This window comes from Miniopterus natalensis, chromosome 12 (genome assembly GCF_054644295.1).
Source record: "Miniopterus natalensis isolate mMinNat1 chromosome 12, mMinNat1.hap1, whole genome shotgun sequence".
In the NCBI taxonomy this organism is placed as follows: domain Eukaryota; kingdom Metazoa; phylum Chordata; class Mammalia; order Chiroptera; family Miniopteridae; genus Miniopterus; species Miniopterus natalensis.
Genome location: NC_142092.1, coordinates 48,787,464 through 48,808,182, shown reverse-complemented (window position 1 = coordinate 48,808,182; position 20,719 = coordinate 48,787,464). Strand labels below are relative to the sequence as shown.

Below are 20,719 nucleotides of genomic sequence, written 5' to 3'. Positions count from 1 at the left end.
TATATTTCATGTGTTAAACCTGATAATAAAGGAAATTTCCAAAACCAGAACATCTCAAACAGAAGAATAAAGGGACTTATACAACTGAAACAGTCATGGTGTTAAAAACCAACACAAATATTCCACAACTTAGGACCTGATGAATTTTTACCAGTAACTCACCTATCCAAAAACATCTTGAATATTATTAACCTTTTTAGGAAAATATTTCATGTACATAAAAATCAATCATACTATATTAAAGTAAGAACATATTTACAGCAATATTTGTTATATTTACTCTCCCACAAAATTTATGTCACTTTTAAAGCAAACCAAAATAGATGAAGTAGACACAGGGTACTGAATGAAAAGCAAAATACTAATTACATGGGATTGGGGTAATTTTCAAGTACTTAGAACAACAATAAAATTTTACTGGCAATTAAAATCTTCCTTAAAAGTGGAAGTAATACTGTTTCTAAGTAAAACCGCTGACAAAAGTTCACTTTTGTTTAAATCAGATCATTTCACACTAAAAAATGATTAGAGCAATATAAGGAGTAATTACAGGATTAATATAATTGCATACCTTTTCTTTAAATAAAACCTCTTTTCTTTAGTTAAATTTATATGCCATTTTCCTCACTATATCCTGAATTCCTCTCACCCGACTTTTCAAAGTATAATTTTCAATGATTTAATAATCTCATTTTTCAGCTAATATAAATAGTCTATTCCCTATATCTTTAAAATTTCTCATTAACTACAAAAAAATAGTATTAAAAAATTTTCTAGAAATTGGGCTTTCCCTGCCTAGAGTAGATAATTCTGTTACAGGCGCTATTCATCACAAAGCAAAATCAAATGTGACCTATGCACTTCAAGGGTAGTGCCAATAAAAACACTTCCTCTCAATAAGTAGCTCTAAACAGCCAAACTTTCATATTGAGGTAATTATAAAATAACTATATATTTGGGCAAAAGCAGGGGAGGGAGTACAAATTATTTTACCATTTTAGAACTGTGCTGTCTTCCCTTAAAATGAATCTGCAAAAGTAAGAGCAGATGCTCTCAAGTCCACCACTGACAATTTTCAAAACAATGACAAAAGCTGAAATTCTAAGGTAAAAATGTCATAGAAATAAAGTTATACATTTAGCAGACAAGATCCACTTTTAAATAATATGTTATTACATTTCATTTACATTTGAATCCAAATCTATATTACAAAAATAATTTTTACCCCCAGTATTACATCTGAAATCTCATGCCATCAGATCAAGATTCAAAGACTAAAAAAAAAGTCAAATCTATTCTTTTAGATATTCTTAAGTATAACTGTGTAATTTAAAAAGAAAATATGACTATATACATGGTGGATGCTCAATTAAAATATGTATTTATTATAAGCAGAATCAACAACGATCTGGCAAATACTCAAAATGCCAAAAATTTAACCATGACAATAACTTTAATTTATAACAAAACAAAGACAAACAGTGATTGAAAGATTAAAACTTTTGGTTTAATAACTTCCATTTATTAAGTGTTAACAGCCAGGGGAGTGTTAGCAAGAGATCAGTAAATCACTTGGAAATTAAATATAAATTTAGCAAAGTCTTAAAAACAGGACCTCCTACTTAAAGACATGAACTATCTGAATAGCCTTTACTATTACAAGAAAAAAAGAACAAATGTTCTCTATTTTGTATTTCTTGTGAAAAATGTTTTAGTCTAATCATATGTAGTTCCCATCAAATTTACCTTCTGACCATAAAAATATACTATCTATAAATTATACTTATCTTCTTAAACAAGTGATCACTACATGAAATACATTCACTACCTTTAGAGCAAACAACTATAAGAAAATTACATTTAAACACTCTTTACCCAGAGATCAGTATAAAAGTTCCTATGACAAGGAGATAAGAATGAAAATGAACACACCTAATTTTAAGCTTCTCCATTAAAAAAAAGTAAACCTGTAGATGAGTAATTTATAATGGCAACTAAATAAAGTCATTAGCTCAATAAATATATATTATAGTATTTTTATTAAGCAGTTTTCAGTAAATTTAGTATATCTTATATGGAAATCAAATCAGTTTCTAAAAGACATGTCAAAAAAAGGTAAAATTTAATCCCCTCCCTAGGTACTTATCACTGTTGAAAAGCTACTGCAAATGAATTTAGACTAAAAGCCATACATTGACTTTGCAAGAATGTATACCTAGCTTGTTGATCAATAGTGAAATCACAAAAATTAGCAGCATACAATATCAACATTCAAAAATGTTATTGAAATCCAACCCAAAACTGCCTTAGCATTTCTGGGATTTCTAATGAGATTTTCAGTCTGCTGAACAATGGCCATGAAAGGCTTTCAAACTTTACTCCATTCACAAGTAAAGTTGAAATTGAACATTTTTATTTCTTCTTTCCCTATGACAACTTCACCATGGAACAGTGAATAAAACAGCTCAAGTCATTATGCTAATTAGAAATTAAATAGAAAGATGCCCTTACAACAGTTAAGTGTAAGGTGACATGCTACAACTAGAGACACAGTTTAAAAGCAGCTTTAGGAATTGTGTAATACAGGCTTACAAAAGCTAAAAACATCAGGGAGGAAGCTCCTTGATGCTCTTGGTCACTGGAACTCTAGCATATGGCTATTTTCAATTATAAGGCAGAAATTAAACTATACATCAACGAGAAGAATGTCAAACAGCAACCCACTCTTATGACCTATCAGGCCATGAAATCTCTCAAGAAACTGCATTTACTGAAATTAAGCTGACTAGTTATCTGACAAATGCAAAAAGGAAAGGAGGGGAATATTACCTTAAAAGATGTAAGGAGTATTAAAAGCAAAATTTAATTAATTAAAATTAATATGTTAAAGATGGTAAGGAAGAATACAAGCTATGTCACAGTTATAATTTAAGACATGCTCTAATTGGAACAGCCCTGCATAAAGTACACACTTTAAAAAGCTGTCTTTTGACTAATTTACAGCACCTGGTTCCTCTGAGAGAATTCTTCTATCTGCCACAAATTACATAAATTATCCAATTTTTTAAAAAAGAAAAGGAGATATAAAGCAAGGAACAGGTAGAAAACATTGAAACAAAATAATGACCAAGAAACCTTGGTCAGCATTCTGAACATATACAAAACATAAATGCTCTTTCTCATTTACATTTAGGCTGAGGTGGTTGTCTAAAAAAACATACTATTAAAATGTTTAATCATATTAACCACATATTAAACCATTAATTAAACATTAACGGTACCATAAAGTCTTAAATTTCTATTAGGGTTTTCAGCTTCTATTCTTTCTCTGCATTTAACCTAAACTTTAAATCTTAGCCATTCTTTAAGACTGAGTTCAAAGGGCTACTTTTCAATTCAGTCTTATACTTTGCCTACCCACAGTAACTTTTTTTAAAAGTCTATTACATTCATCTGAAAATGATTATGTATTGTGCTGGGGCATCTCTTATATTTGTATTAATATATTTAACTCTGGTATTACAGTGAAGTTTCCACATTGTCTCGCATTTTAAGTTTTCTAAAGGCAGGACCTATACAGCAATTCTTGAATCCCAACATCTTAATGGTATGGTGGCTTGTACACTGGAAGCATCCAATAAGTAAGTCTCGGACTAATTTTTTAAGACTTCAGATTTAGTTTTTATTAGATCATAAAATGTCACCAAATCAAAGAAAATTTAGTTATGAAAGTGTCATACTAGAGACATGTTGTTCAAAAGCAACTTGAGTTCACAAAAAAACTTGAGAACTTTGTTTGTTTGTTAATCCTCACCCTAGGATATTTTTTCCAGTGATTGCTGATTTTTAGAGAGTGGGAGGGAGAGGGAGAGAGAGAGAAACATTGATCTCACATATTTCACATCGATTGGTTGCCCAGGTCTGTCTCCCACGGATGAGAAACGGGGATGAAACCTGAAACTCAGGTACGTGCCCTTGACTAGGATCGAACCCGCAGCACCTTGGTGCAAGGGACACACACACACACACACACACACACACACACACTCTCTCTCTCTCTCTCTCTCTCTCTCTCTCTCTCTCTCTCTCTCTCTAACCACTGAGCCACACCTGCCAAGGCAAAACTTGGGAACTTCTAACCAAAAAAAACAAGTGGAGGCTATATGCCTATGCTTGTCTTTGTAAGCGTGACCCGATCTTAGTTATAAGAGTTTTGTCAAGATATTTCCCTATTACCTCAATTTAGTCTATCCGTTTGTCTCATTTTAGCTTTATAACCTTAATTAAATAAAATTTATTATTTTATCAATATAGAAATTAAGTTACCCAAAGTTACAGCTAGTCAACTGTGGAGCTGTAACAAACCTAATAAACTACCACTAATTTAGTACCTATGACTGTTACCTCACTCAGAAGTATACTTTAAACTGAGACAAGGTAAGATCAGCCAAACAAGGTAGAAACTGACCCAGGCAGAAAAAAACAGCATATGTAAAGATCCAGGCCAAATAAAATATGACATATTTAAAAAACTGAAATTCAAATAGGTAAACCACTCTACCCAAATTTTAATTATCAAGTCTTGGTTGAATGCCTAATAAATGCCAGGGATTCAGCAATTGCCTCTAAATAAAGTTTTCATCCTCTGAAATTGTATCCAAAACTCTTACGCGTATATCGTTTAGGTGTGATAATATGATTGTTTAAGAATAATCTTTACCTTTCAGAAATACATATTAAAATGCAATAATGTATGTATATGTATACACAAGGTGGGGCAAAAGGTTTATAGTTGTTCATATGGAAAATAATACAATAATTAATAATAATACAAGAATAAACTCTTTCTCATAATTACACTGTAAACCTACTTTTGCCCCACCCTGTATATGAATGAAATGATGTTTGTGATTTGTTTCAAAATAATACAGGGGCATGGAGTTAAAGATAAGAAAAGATTGGTTATAAGTGGATAATTTGTTGAAGCTGGTTTATGATACTGAGTCCATTATAACATTCTATTCTTATATACTTTAAAACTTCCATAATAAAAAATTAACAGAGTTAGCAATTAATTCCAGAGCTAATAACAGCCCTTCCCTATGCAGGAAAATAAGTTGCTGATTATTCTTTTATAATTCTTACAGTATTTATTGTCTCTTCCCATCATTTGGCTGTCTTATACAATAGTCCTTCCCAAACTTGAGATCACTCTCACAAATTAAAAAAACCATGCTGATTTCCTCTGGTGCATTTTTTTCTTCAGCCAGGTGATCTGTCTAATACATGAGAACTGCGAGTCAATCCTACTGGGGATAATAAAAGAAAGAAAATAAAGGGTGAGAATTTTTAAAAGAAAACAAATGATAGAGCAGGCATCGCTTATATAAAGAAGCCTTAGAAAATAGTACAGAAATGTAGGAATGAAGCCTTGATCTTAGAAATAAGCTCCTACATCCCTCAGTAGAGAAAACTGAGAGCCAGATGTAATAGGCACTGAAGGCCTATGTTTTGGCATGAATTTATTATAAGCAAAGCCCTCATCATAAAACTGTATATGCTGAGGAAGGCTAGGCTGAACACATTATATAAACATTACATCCCCAAGGCCTCAATGGAACCTCAGGAAGCTAATCAACAAATTCAAAATCAGAAAATCAGAAAAGTATTGAAACTGGAGGAAGAACAGAAGGGGGGGGGCCTTCCATTATGTATTATCTGCCTGATTGTATATTGCCTCTAATTGTGTATTAAAATAAAACAAATATAAGCATCTCACTGGAACTGAAATAATAGGAGAGAGCCTGAATTGTCCACAGGGTAAGAGTGGTGCTGTACACATTACTACAAATTTAATAATAGTAAATGGGAAATCTGTATGTACTTACACAGGCCTTTGTAAGTTTATGTACTACCTCAAATTCACTGATCTTATTTTTTGTAAAGAATTAAGTTTTCAACCACATCTATCACCAGGATTTTGAGAGACTTAACTCCCACGGTTAAGAAGAGACTTCCATAAATTACTTAGCTTCTTATTATATTTGTCTCTTCAGTGAAACACAAGCAACTTAAGGCTAAAACTGCTTTTTACCACTTTAAATTCCCTCTATGTAGTCTACATAGAGTAGATGCTCAATAAGTATTTGTTTATTTAGCAATTAATGAAAAACAAAGTAATATGTATTTCAGGGAATTACTCTAAATATAATAAGGAGGCTTCTGAGTATGGAAAAGACCTACCCTCAAGGAGTTTATAATCTCTTCTCTTATATTCTATTGATATTTTTAATATGCCATAGTTTGGGGGGAGGGGTTGAGGGAGGGAGAGCAATACACAAATTAGCTGTTGCTGCTGTTTAACAATCATCATTTCAAAAGTATGCCAGAATTTCCACAAACTTCCACCAACATTAAAAAATCTTTTCTCCAAAGACTATTATATAAACTGAACCAAATCTATCCCCAGATCTATTTATGAACAAGATAATAATGACTAGAGAATAACAACACACTCAAATAGGCATCAATACTGAATATACTGCTTATTACCTGGAAAGAATAGGATTATGGCATTAGCAGATCAAGGAAATAAAATAGGGATATATGTCTGAATATCTGTAAGAGTTTACAAGAGTCAAGCAAGTTAATTTGCAGAACTGCAGAATTTGTTTCAATTTGGCTGAAACAAAAAAACAAATCCTTGAAGCAAAGAGTAGGGATACATTTCACTATGGATAACAGAAGCATACAATGAATGTCTGGAATCAAGAATTACTTGGTATTACTCAGATCTTGTATCAAACATTTTTACTAATACATACACTAAACTTTTAAGAATACATACTATAAGGATGAATTAGTTTCTTTAAAAACTATTAATGAATGAAAAATATAAGCAAAATTTATGCAAAAAAGCTATTCTAGAAAAACATAAGCCAGCATAAGCAACAGCTATAAAAACCAGACTACTAGGAGAAAAAAATAAAAAATAACAAAGAGCCTATCAAATAGAAATATGCAAATCATATAGAAATGTGCAACACAACAAGTCATCATAAAAAAAAATGCAGTTAAATGGAATCCTTTTACATTACTGGTAGAAATGCATAATGGTGACGCCATTGTGAAAACCAGTTTGGCAATTCCTCAAAAAGTGAAACACAGAAATACCAGTAATTCCATTCATAGGTATATAACCAAAAGAATATCCAAAGAGGTATTCAAAGAAATACTTATATATGGATGAATGTTCACAGCAGCACTGTTCACAATAGCCAAAAGATAGAAATCACTCATATGTCCATCAACAAATGAATGGATAAACAAAATGTGGTATATTCAAATAATGGAATATTATTCAGCCTTAAAAAGGAATGAAGTACTGATGCAGGATATAACATGCACAAATCTGCAAAACATTATGCTAAGTGAAAGCCAGGCAGAAAAGGGCACATACTGTATGATTCTATTTACATGAAATATCTAAAATAGGTAAATCCATAGAAACAGAAAACAGATTAACAGTTGCCAGGGTTTGAGGAGGAAGGAATGAAAGTGACTTCAATGGGTGCAGGGTTTCCTTTGGGTGTGATGAAAATGTTTTGGAACTACACAGATGTAATGGTTCTAAAATATTATGAATGAACAAAATACTACTGAATTGAACACCTTAAAATAGTTAATTTTATGTTAATTACACCTCAATAAAACTAAATACAAATATCCCTAAAACAATGCTGCTCTCTACTCTACAAATTTGATAATTTAATGATTAATGGTGTGTGCCTTCCGTTTTAAGACTAACTCAGACATATATACCTGACCCCATCTTTTACTTGGCTCCTCCCTTACTAGTCTACCAAACAGATTTAATATCTCCTTCAAAAGTTTTTTCCTTCTACCTAAAAACATTATCAGATCTTCCTTATTGTGACAAAACTTTCCTTGATTTTGCTCTATGTTCTATTCTACTTCTTTGCTATTAATAGTACTACTTCTATATACTATTCTTTTTCTTTTCTTCATTTTGCTGTTAAATTCTCAGTTGGTCTAATACAGCCTGAGGCAGCCACCTGTTTTTATAAATAAGATTTTGTAGAAATAATCATCTCAGCCCTGACCAGTGTGGCTCAGTTGGTTAGAGCATCTGCCTGTACACCAAAAGGTGGGAGGTTGGATTCCGGGTCAGGGCACATACCCAGGTTTCAGGTTCAATCCCCAGGCAGGTGCGAGTGGGAGGCAACCAACCAATTGATGTTTCTCTTTCACATCATTTCTCTCTCTCTCTCTAAAAAACAAAAAAAAAAAGAAGAAATAAAGACAGAAACCACCATCCCATTTCTTAGGTTTTGTGCCCACAATAAGGGCAAAGTTAAGTAGCTAGGAGATTCTGTGGCCTGGAAACCTAAAATATTTCCTATCTGGCTCCTTATAAAAAGTTTGTCAATCTCTGGAGCTCCAAAGCATGATTGACATTCAATATCATCATTCCTCTGAGGGCAAGTAGGTACCATGAAAGGTTTTGGAGCAGTAGTAAAGTACTATGAGTAAAAGGGCATTTCAGGACCACTAGTTTAACAACAGTGTGCAGAGAAGATATATTAAAAAGAAAAATCATTTAGGAAACTATTATAAGAGACTACGCAGAAGCTATAAAGGCGAGAAATGAAAGGGACTTTTCAAAAGGATAAGTATCAATATTAGACGACCACATGTGACAGAGGAGACAAAGCTAACACCGAAATGTCAATCCTCAATGATGTGGCTTTCAGAATTCACATTCTCTCCTACAGCCTACTGTAGACTTAGAGCTTTCCAGTTTCCCACCTTACTGATTATGAAGTTCCTAAAATCTTAATACTAATTCCATATCCTCTGAGTACCAGAAATTCCCCATGCTTGCTACCCAGATAACTCCTAGGTAAGCAAATCACTTAGGAAGCAGCAGTCCCAACAGAGTTGGCTGAATGAGAACACAGGACCAATGTCACAGGTGGATGGAGTACTCACCTGTGGTACCAAGCAGAGAGAGAGGGAAACTAAGATTTCAGGTCCAGAACTGGCTCTAGCCAAACAGGAAGAAGCAGCTGTGAAATTGCTTACAGCAGAAGCACATTGTCTTTGATATTCTGACATACTCTTTCTGATGCTCAAACCACCATTAGAGTAGCCACTGGTAAATGAGTCTCATAAGAAACAAGGCAAAAAACAAGACCAAAAGGTGAGGAATTAAATGGAGCAGACCCATTGTGTCTAGGAAAGCAGTCTTCTAAAGATGATACTATTTTTCAAAATGGCCAATATGATACTAACCTTCATTAACAGAGTTATCACAGCCCACAAGATTGAGAAGGATATCATCATCTTTATCCTCAACTCCACATCCCAGCAGCATCCAGCTTTCCACGTTGTCACTTTCTGAAATGGTGCTCTCTTCTTCACTTGAACTGACCTCTATAATCATAACCTCTCGGACTGTACCCGATCTCTCTTCAGGTTTAGGCTTCTCAATATCCCTCTTGCACTTCTTATTATCCAACTCATTAGAATGAAGAGAAGCAGGAGAACCTCGGGTCTTTCCTTTTGCTTGGACTCTAAAATTCTTTCTTTTACATTTATAAATACTGTCTTCATCAGACAAAGTGATGACCTCTGACCCATCTGACAGCTGGATGACCTCACTATCTGAAAGGATAATTAAGTTCTTCTGATTTGGCTTACTACTAGATGATTCAGAATCCCCAGAGTTCTTGTCTTCATGTTCTTCCTCCCTGATGACATTATCAAGATCTTGGGAATAATGAACTTGGCTGTAGAGCTGAAATTCCACCTCACTATCGACACTCAGTTCACTAGATGACTCTTCACGATAAAGGTCATCTTCATACGCTTCTATAGTCTCATAACCACCAAACATCATGGAAAGTCTGTAACCGTGATGCTGTAAGAGAAAGTCATACAAAGAATGTATTTTAAAAGCTCAGATCATGCCTGCTTAGTGCTAACTTTTATACAAAAGCCATCACATTTCTCACTAACATATTAAAATACCTTTTTCTTGCCCTGGCTGGGTGGCTTGGTTGGTTGGAGCATTGTCCCGTAAAGATTGTGGGTTCAATCCCCAGTCAGGGCAAGTATAGGAGGCAACCAATGTTTTTTTCTCTCTCTATCTCTAACTCTCTCGCTCTCTCTCCCTAACCCCTTCCTCTCTCTCTAAAAATCAATACAAATATATCTTTGGGGGAGGATTAAAAAATACCATTTTCTCTTACAGCACCTTTTTTCCAAGGATTTCTAAATCCAATTATGACCTACTCTAATAATTCCCACCTCTCCCAAATGAAAATTACTATCAACAAATTGAGTTGTAGTTATTAAAGGAAATGTCGTATTTTGCAGGTATGTTGGAAAGGAAAAAAAAGATTGTGATAGACTGCCTCAGACACCAAATACTTTTTCTTCAAAATGTTAAAAATCACAAATATATTTTAGGTAATTCTCACTATTCCATCCATTCTTCATCTTCTCTTTGTTTCTGGATCTCACCTTTTCAGGTATACATTTTCATAGGTATATTACTTCAGCTATCACCAACATCTACAATGGGTAACAATTATATTTACTGTTTTTGTGTAGATTTTTGTTCTCAACTTAAAAAAATAATCTCATGGCTTTCTAATCAACAAAAAACAAAACAAAACAAAAAAACATAAAAGTATCTGATAACCCTGGTTTACTTCTGTGCCAGCTATAAAGATATGTATAAAACATAAACTTCCTAAGGACCTAAAATGGAGGCAAAACTCTTGCTTTCTAACTGTGACCATATTAAATCCTGTCATCCTTCAACTCATCTTAAACATCACTTTCTCAGGGAAGCTTCACTTGACCCACCAGAGTAAATGAAGTGTCCTCTTCATAGGCTTCCATAGCACTTTCAAAACACTCACCACATTTCTAATTACTAATTTAAAGTAAATCTCCCACAAGCACAGATCACATACCCCAGGAGGGCAGAACTATATGCATTTCGTTAAACAATGGATCCCCAAAACCCAGCAGAGTAACTGCTATTTAGCAGGACCTCTAGAAATGTCTGTTGCATTAATAAAGAATAAATAAATGAATAAATCATCAGGCATTTGTTCTTCAGCCCTAATAAACCTAATATGTGCCTAAAATAAGGAAATTATGATAGGATAGATTTTGCAGTTGTCACCAACTATTCCAACTATTCTCATATCGTCAACCAAAAATCTATATGGTAGATGTTTCAATTAGGTACTGATGGAATATTGATCAAAATGAGAGCTCTGGAAAAAGAAGTGTTTGTTCAAAAACCAGGGACAACCTAGAGAACAATAACAATGACGACAGTTTATTCTTTCTACTCCCCTTTTACTTATACAGATATAATTTAGAAAGACTAGCCATTTTCTTAGTTTACCAATTATCTGCCCAAAATGTCAGGGTGGTCTGATGGTAGTTTTGGTGATAAAACCAGCTAACTTCAAGAGTCAAATAAATAAGTGCCAATAATGGAATTAATGGAAATTTTTTACAGAAAAAAAGCAACTTTTATTGGGAATCTTAAACTTACACAATGTTGTATGTCAATTACACGTCAATAAAACTAGATTTTTAAAAAGATGATTAAGTTCTGAGTTAACAATACTGTATTATAAACTTGAAATCTGCTAAAAGAGTAGATCTTAAATGTTCTTACTGAAAAAAAATAAAAGGAAATATGTAAGATGATAGATGTGTTAACTAATGTTAATGTGGTAATCATATATACGTATATCAAATCACGTTGTACACCTTAAACTTACACAATGTTATTTGTCAATTATATAAATATGGGGGGGGACAAACTTGAAATGCCTTTTTTCTTCTAAAAGGTATATATATTTTTTACCTGTTCCCTTCTTGCACTGTCCTTCAGGCTGCTATGCTGTTGTAGTCATACAAGTTGAATGTGGCTGTCTGAATAATAATGCTCATAGCATTTATCAGTTTATATTGAAATATTAGCCTCAGAGGAATTCAAATAAAAGATGAATCCTTTCCTTTTTATTTAATAGGTAAATTAATTCTAAAAGAAGTCAAAGGAATTATGCTTCCTTCAAAATCCTCACTGGATCCATCCTGAGGATCCAGTGTGGACTTAAGATAAAACATAATTCCGGTGCAGCACAGAAAAAATTAAAGAGCTAAATTACAGAGTTACAAATTTGTGCTACTCTTGGAGCCATCCCAAAGGAAAGGGATTAAGAATAGAGCCATAGGCACACCTGTGAGTGTATGCCAAAAATAAACTACAGAAATATAATAAAAACTGACTTCCTTGGGTCTAAGGGTTTATCTCATTCCCTGAAATGTAGAAAAATGAATTTAACAATTTAGCCCCTATGGCCTTTAAGAGGATTTTGTATCTTCTGTACTTGAAAATTGTGCTCAGCATAACTTGCTCTTCTATTTATGTAGCTCATGTATGCCAGGGTTAAGGTTTGCCTGAGGCTATTTTGTTTTATGTTACTACTGTAACTAGATTCAAATGCATTTAATTTACTTTTTTTAAGTGTATATTAAGATGATGAATATGAAATATATCTTGATTCAGAAGGCTTTCTCAGCTTTTTTATCAATGTATCAATTGATACATTGATAAATTGAGAATTTTATCAATTCTCAAGCATACTTAACTAGATAACATAAATTCCCTAAAAGGACCACAAATTTTAAATCTGATAAAGAACTTTGAGATTATTTCACACAATATCCTCAATTTACATATAAGGAAACAGAGGTCCAAAGAGATAAGGAGGTGTAGTTAAGAATATAGTTAGGACCAATTCACATTTCCCTAACTCTCAGCCAAGTCTTCACTAAGATTTTTTTAAATAAACATTGAAAAAAACAAAAAAATACCTTCCTTCAAAGCTATATTTGAATTGGTTCTCACACCTAAATTTACTTCATGAATATTCATTTTACTTCCCAATGGAGTATAAAACCCGTAAAAGAGGCATTTTAAATGAAAGGCAAAGCATATTTGAGTTTGTCAGTTTATCACCCTGGAGCCTCCCAAGCTGGTACTCAAAGATTAAAGCAATCCCATGACCAAAAAAGATTTAGGCTATGTTAAGAAACTTAAATATTAGTTTGGGAATGAAACTTACCTAAACAATTAAAATGGCTTAAGGAATATTAAACAGCCATAGAGAATAACTGCAAAGGCTCTCAACATTCAAAAGTGGGAGCAGTATTTCTTCACTGGATTTTTAAACTGGACAACTGAAGGCTTATTTAAGCTTTTGGATTTTACTATACTATACAATCTTTAAAGCCAATAATTCTGCTCTAACAGTCTACCAATTTAATATTCTGGACCTTCTGCTGTTATTTCCTTTCAAGCAACTTTTCGCCTAGATACTTCTTGATAACAGAAGTATCCAATTCTCAAGATTTAAATTGGTAGCTTGATTTTAAACCCAGTTTTCCTTGGAAAGTGATTAATAATTTTCAACTTAAAATCTGACTTACTTTTAGTGAGCTATCCTGACAGTGACAGATATTTAAAACTATTAAGTTGACTTTGGTGTTAAAGTTTACTCATTCTTCAAATGTGACTTTCACTTTGAAGCAAATCTAACTGGAGTAGAGAACCCAAGGTGTGAAACAATAGCCACAAACAAAAAAAAGAATACAAGATGTTGATGGGAGAAAATTATACTAAATTTATTCAGAATACATAAGCACTTCCTTCATCTTTCTCATCTCTTTTTCCTTTTGCTATGCAGTATCTTATCCTTGTAGCTATCTCAACAATCCTCACTTCCACTTCTTCCCCACCTTCAGATTCTCTAGAAAACAGCAATACTGAATGTCCCAAAAGCATAATGCTGTCGAAATATACACACAACTCACTTAAAAGTCTTTGGATGTGATAGCCTAAGTATTCAAAACACAAAATCGAGTTTTGTAAGGGACCTGGGTCACTAAATTGAACGCTCTTGTTTTCTACACAGAGAAACGAGATCTGAGCTTACTTATTTATTCTTTGAGCCTAAAAGATCTCCTAATCCAACCCTGTAATCTCAAATAAGGATAAACTCAACGTGAAGATGAGATTTCTAGTCACCAGCTAATCTGCTGTAAAGCCGCTGCTACACCTCAGGTCTGCTGACTCCCAGGCAGTTTTCCCACCGCACCAGCAGCTCTTCCTTAAAGCTGAAGTTAACTGCGGGTTCACGAGATGTGAGGGATAAAGAGAATCTTAGCGAACACAGTGCACATCTCCCGTTTTACACGGGAGAGAAGGGGAAGGGGCACATCTCCTGAAATTTTTCTGTCGCTGCAGCTGCTGCTTCTGACCGGAGTTGGCTGAGGGCTGTTCGGTCCTCACAGGCCGGGCCCCTCACGGTGCGGCGGGACCTCCGCGTTAAACTGACCAGCTTCCCCCCCAAAACAGGAGAATCTTGGGGGCAGTGGAGGTAAAACATACGGAATCGCTATCCCCACCAAGGCCATGGGCGCAAGCCCTTTTCGAACCACGACCTCAGGCTTTGGCCAGGCAGGGTAAAGCAGACACCTCAGCTGGTGAGCCGAGCCGCGTGGGGCAGAGCCGCACCAAGGGGTCAAGTACGGCGCGCCCCGCCACGAATCGGGGCCGGACGGGGAACGCGGAGGCCGGCGAGGGGACACGCGCTAGTTCCACAGCCCAGCGGGCGAGGCGGAGGGCGGGAAAGGGTCCCCCGGCCACGGGCGGCGCGGGGTCTGTCACACACATACTCACTGCCGCGGCTGCGACCAGGAAGCACCAACCAGGAACCAAAACGCGTAGAGGGACGGGGAGGGGCGAGGAGAAATGAGGTAAGAAAACCGCGTCCGCGCCGACCCAGGAGGAGGGCAGGCACTTCCGGGGAAAACACAGCTCCTGGGAATCCTCTTCCGTCCCCGCCCACCCTGGGGGCCCTCTGTACGCATGCGTAACATCTGTTAACCTTTTCCTTCCCCGCTAATAATCTTTTAGTTTGTCTTCCTTGCTTTTCCCCTTTCACTTCACTGCTTCTTCCAAAGATAGCTGGGGTACATCTATAATAGGGGACACTTTGAATGACCTGCGCGGAAGAGATCCTACTTACCTGACAAAGCCAGGGGGTAGCTCGCTCCATTACTTGCCCGCGACAAAAACTACATCTCCCATGATGCCCCTGGGCAGGTTTCAGGACGGGCTCCGCCTCTTTTTCTCTCCACCTCTTGAGTCACCCTCCTTTGGCCGGGTGGCGCGGGATCTGAGCCAAGGCCCAGGTAAGGACAGGGGTCCGAGTGGCCGGCAGCTTGGCCCGCTGCTCCAGGGATCCCCAGCGAGGGAGAAGCCTCTTCAAGAGCGCTTGGCTTCTAAATTCTCCTGTGCGCTAGGTGACCTTAGGCAGGTACTTTCCACCTCTAGTTTGAAGTTGAACTTAGTTCATTCTGGGGCGTTTCCGGCTCTATTTTTCTTACAGGCAGCAGATTTAACTCTTTGTGAACCTTGACAAGCTGGACTCTTGCAAAAGATTGAAGTGAATCCTGGCCCTTTAGAAACCTCCAGAGGTTACACGATTGTGTTGGGAGCTTCTGGCTTTGGTTCCTCTTATCACACTTCATTTTAATATTTCGTAATAATAAACCCATCTGTACAACTTTGTAAATAATGAAGCGCTTGATCAATTCGCAGACCCTTGGCAACAGTCCTGAAAGACACGCTTGACATTGGTTCTTTTGGCCAACATGTATTGAACCTCTGTTGAAAGGCATGCAGTGCTGGCAACTGCAGATATAGTGGTAAATTTTTTTTAAATCTCTGATCTCATAGACCTAAGAGTCTAGCTGGGAACACAAAATAAAGATAATTTGGTTGTAAATCTAAGAGTTTGGCTGGGAAAAATAATTAGATATTTTAATTAAAATTATGGTAAGAGCTAGGAAGGAGGACAGGGTACAATGAAAAGGTAAAATTGAAAGACCCATTTTGCTGAGGAGGAAACAACTAAGAAATGGGTCACGGAGATTACTAGATTGTTTAGGTAATGTGTGTTGTGTAGAACAAATGTTATCTTAATAAAATAATTTATTGAGCTTTTATCAAGTGCCAGGTTGTTATTTTTTAATTCCCAGTTCACAAAAAAGGAAATAGATTCCGATAAGTTAAGTTGCCCAAGGTCACACGGTTAGAAATGCTCCAAATTACTGTGCCCAATCCTCACACTTACTCATGCATTCAACCAAGGTTTACTATGTTCCTATGTTAAGAATGCTTTAGGTTATTTCATGAAACCTAGAGTCCTTTGGATAGCATAAAGGGCAGTTCATGAGCTGAATCTGCCTACCTGTTAACCACCATGCTAAATCCTAGGCAGTAGCCAGAACATACTATGCTCTCCCACCTCTGTGCCTTTACAGAGGGCATTCCCACTGCCTGTAAAGTTATTCTCCCTGACCATCTAACATACTCCTATTCACCCTACTCTGCCCAAGCCATGGGTCTTCAGGGAAACCTTCCAACAGAATAGGCTACCTCCTAGACAAACCTCCATTAAGGCAGCTATATTGTGTTTATATTCGTTTTCTCCCTGATGGATTGTGGACTTCCTGACGACAGAAACGGACGTTTTGTCTTTGTATTTTCCCCAGCTAACATAGTGCTTGGCAGACAGTGAGCACTCAAAGGTGTTAAAAGAATGAAGTCACTCTAACTCCACATAGGCTCTAGGAAACCAAGAACCAGATGTAGATCCACCAGCTGTCAGTTCACTGTGGAAACCATGTCATAATCTCCAATAACTAGAATGCAGTGTAGTGCTCCCTGACATTAAGGTGGGTACAAAGAACTATAGGTGTCCCAAGGATAAAAAGATTTCTAAAGAGAGTAGTGTATATACAGACACATACTCTGCCTTTACATGTGAGTTCTCATTTAGATGGCTTTTAGAAATCATAAGATCCAGTGTCCTGTTGCAGTGATGGGAAAACTGAAGCCCAGAAGGGAAGACTTGCCAAGAGTCATCTAGCAGAGCCAGAACTGTCTGCGTTGCAGGTCTCTGAGTCTCCCTTTGAGGCTGCCACACACAGTATTTCTCTTTCCACCTCATGTCGTCTCTGGGCTACACTTCTTGAGATCATGGGTGGCAGCATGCACAACTGTCCTGAAGCCTCTCTTACAGAGAGTGTTCTAAAGAGCTCATTTATTTGAGGAAGGAAGCACCTGCTTTCCCCAGGGCAGTGGTGGTGCTACATCAACTGAGCAGCTGAATTGGGTTGAGGGGCCAGGACCAAGGGGCTCGCCTTGCTACAGAGGGCAGGCAAGATGAGAGATGTACTGTGGCAGGGTCTACGCAAGAGGCATGTAGTACTCATCCTTACCCTTCTGTTGCAGAAGGAGGAGCTACCTCCCTTTTATTCCAATTTATTAGTAGCGCCTAGAACCTCTAAGAACTAACTAATCATTTTGACCTCTTAACAATTGCCTATTGATTACTATTCACTCACTGAAAGGCTACCATGTAACAGGCCCTTGCTAGCCACTTGAGAGAGATGTTTCTCTCCCCTTCTCAAAGTGAATCTGTAAGGGAGGTGTTAACCCATTTCACTAGTATTGAAATTGCAACTTGGCGAGGTCATGTGACTTGCTCTAAATCACACAGATTCAAACCCCAATCTTGTCTGAATCAAAAACCCATGCTCCTTTCTTTTCCCAAAGCTGCCTTTCAAAACTAAACTCCTTGAGAGACTATGATGACCTGCTCCTCTCTCTACACCCAGCACCTAGCCCAAGGCCAATCACATAGTGAACTCACAGAGAATGCTTGTGGAATGAGTGGATCCAGTATGAAATGTCTGTCAAATGAAGGCCTGAGTGCAGTATGCACAGTGTGGGACAACAGAGAAGGGAGCAACCGGTTGCTTAGGGGAAGTGGAGAAACCCCCTTCTGTGGAGGAGTAGGCCAAAAAAGAAAAGACCAGCAATCCAGCATTCTAGTGGCAAAGGACACCAACAGGCAATTCCCAGAAGAAACCCAAAATTCCATGAACTATGATAGAGAAGTGTTTAACATCACCAATAATCAGAAAAATGCAGATGACCTCATACACGGTGACCATGGGAATACAAATTGGAAAAGGCTTTTAGGGGAGCTTTTTGACAGTATCAAAATTGTATATGAGTTATATTCTTAAATGTGTATACAAAGATAGTTTGTGATAGCCAAATGAAAACAAATATTAATGCATGGGAAATAAAATAAATAAGGATATATATGTTTAAAACTATGCTGCTTTTAAAAGAATGACTTGAATCTGTATCTACTAATATAGAACGAAGTCCAAGGCATACAGTTAAGTGAAAAATTGCAGAGCAATAGATTTATTATGTGCTCATTTTTGTTATAATTTTAAAGGATATATGTGAGTCTGTGTATAGATATGTGTGTATATAAATGTATAGAGAAAGTACTGGCTGGATACCAATCAGTAACCTCTGAGGAGGGGAGTGGAAGTAGAGGGAGATGAAGAGGGACTTTCACTTAAAAAAAAAAAGAGTGAGATGTGATTCATTGAGAAGAAAACCACATAACTTACGTGATAATCCAACTAGAAGTTCATAACCCAAATATAATCATGAAGAAAGCATCAGACAAACACAAATTGAAGGACTCTATCTGTTCAAAAATGTCAGTGTCATAAAACACAAAGGAAGACGGAGGAACTGTCCCCAATAAAGGACAACAATAAAACAGACATGATACAGAATAAACACAATGCACGATCTAGGATTTTCTTTCTCCATAAAGGATATTATTGGGACAATTCGCAAAATCCAAATAAACTTAGTGCTGTATTGATATTATTTTCCTGATTTTTATATTTCTATTACAGTTCTGTAAGAGAATGTCCTTTTTTTAGGCTATACACACTGAAGTACTTGGAGTAAAAGATCATCATTTGAAACTCATTCTCAAGGGATTCAGAAAAGAAACGTGTTGGGGGAAAAGAGGAGAGAGAGGGTGACACAAATGCCGTTAAAAAGTGAACATTTGGGGAATCTGGGTAAAAGGGCTACGAGAATTCTTTATACTAATTTTACAGCTTTTCTCTGTCTGAAATTATGTCAAAATAGAAAAAGTAAAAAGAATAAGAGTTCACCAGTTAGAAAAGGCAGGGGAATCTTCTGGGAAAAGAACAAGAGAAGCAAAGGAAACTGACAAGTGTGAGCCTCACATGTGGAGAAACAGCCAGTGGCTCTGAGTGTCCAGAATGTAGCATGGTGTGGGGACAAAGGGAGATGGGGGAGAAGAGAAATGACAAGCAACCTGATTCACAGATGTATGCACTTCCCTGCTACCTAGCACTGGAAATGAAGATTTAAAATCTTTATATCCAGCCTCAAGCCCTGCAAGAAAAAACTTGAGTTCTGGCTGCCCAATGGTTTCATTGGCAATCTCTCCTCACCCAGTGACTGTAGAATAGTGGCTGAAAGGGACATCTGGTACAACTCCCTCCCGTTGCAGAAGGGAAAACTGAGACCCAAAACGGAGAAGGGGTTTGCAAAGTCCCAGCAAAAGTTAGTGTTAACACTGGCTTCCAGTTCGCCACCCATCATTCTCTCTGTGGCACCAAAGTCTTAAAGCAAAAATAGAGGCTGGCAAGTGAAATGAACGAATGTTACCCTTTAAAGTTTGGTTGCTTTTCATTTGCCACAAATACGGGCTCAGTATCTGTACAATTTTAAGATATAATTATAGAAACGGTTGTCACTTAAAGTCCATACTTTGCAGCTAGTAATACTGTTTAACTCTGGCTCCTAGTCTGAAGCAGCCATCAAGGTGGTTCTCAGGAATTCCCAATGACATTGGTACCCATCTGGATTTCTTGAAAAGTGTAACATCCTTTTTTATTATTCATGATTTTGCAGTCCTTCAAATTGCAAGGTGATGAAGAGAGCACGCAATTTTCATCCAGGCTATGAAATCATTCTTGAAAATTTGGACATTCATATAGATGGCTTTTAATTTTTCTTAGAGACTGCTTTTCCTTATAAAATCATGAAATTTAAAATATATGTACTATAAATTAAACTGTATAATATCCTCATTACAATAAAATCCAAGGAATAAGGAGCCTCTTCTCATTTGTTATCATTCCTAGTTGGAAGTGTATTCCTCAAAGCTTACGTCTGAGTGACTATGTAATGAACATTGACTAGCAAAACTATTGAGATTCTAATTTACTTAAGAATCATTAGATTCCATACAGGAAATCTCGAAGCATGTCATCAGTAATGTGTTGACAAAGTACGCACACTCCAAAAGGCATGTCTTTATTTTAAATGTCTGGGTCCCACAGATTCTTAATGCATGAAGGGACACATGCTTAAACAGGGACAGACTTTATTGAGGTCTTATTCTGTAAGGGGGCAACTTTCTTCACCTGCCTGTCTCAGACTCCAGAGTCATGCAATTTTCAGGCCAGGCATGTCTCTGTAATGACATTTGCATGAATTACTTCACTCAGGACTATAGACTGACAACAAATAAAAAATAATTGGGAATAATCAAGATCACCCTACCAAGCTGAGTTTGGTATACAGTTTACAATGTCGACTTAAGCACAGTTATACACAATAAATTATAGGGGTGATGCCTTGTGTTTCAGCCACTAATATTATTTTTTACTA

The 20,719-nt window shown here is 36.6% G+C and overlaps 1 protein-coding gene across 3 annotated transcripts in view; it reads right to left on the bottom strand.

The window, feature by feature from the left end:
* ZCCHC7 (zinc finger CCHC-type containing 7) overlaps positions 1–14,849 on the bottom strand; it is a 178,085-nt gene extending 163,236 nt beyond the window's left edge. The window contains exons 1-2 of one of the 3 annotated variants that reach the window (XM_016222876.2): positions 14,801–14,849; positions 9,316–9,943 (exon numbers count right to left, since the gene is read on the bottom strand). In XM_016222876.2, the coding sequence (XP_016078362.2) occupies positions 9,316–9,922 (607 nt within the window). In that variant the 5' untranslated portion in view covers positions 9,923–9,943; positions 14,801–14,849. Of the gene's footprint in view, positions 1–9,315; positions 9,944–11,920; positions 12,096–14,146; positions 14,314–14,800 lie in introns of those variants that run through there. The other 2 variants (XM_016222877.2, XM_016222879.2) reach the window with 2 other exon arrangements.
* Between the last annotated feature and the right edge of the window lie 5,870 nt (positions 14,850–20,719).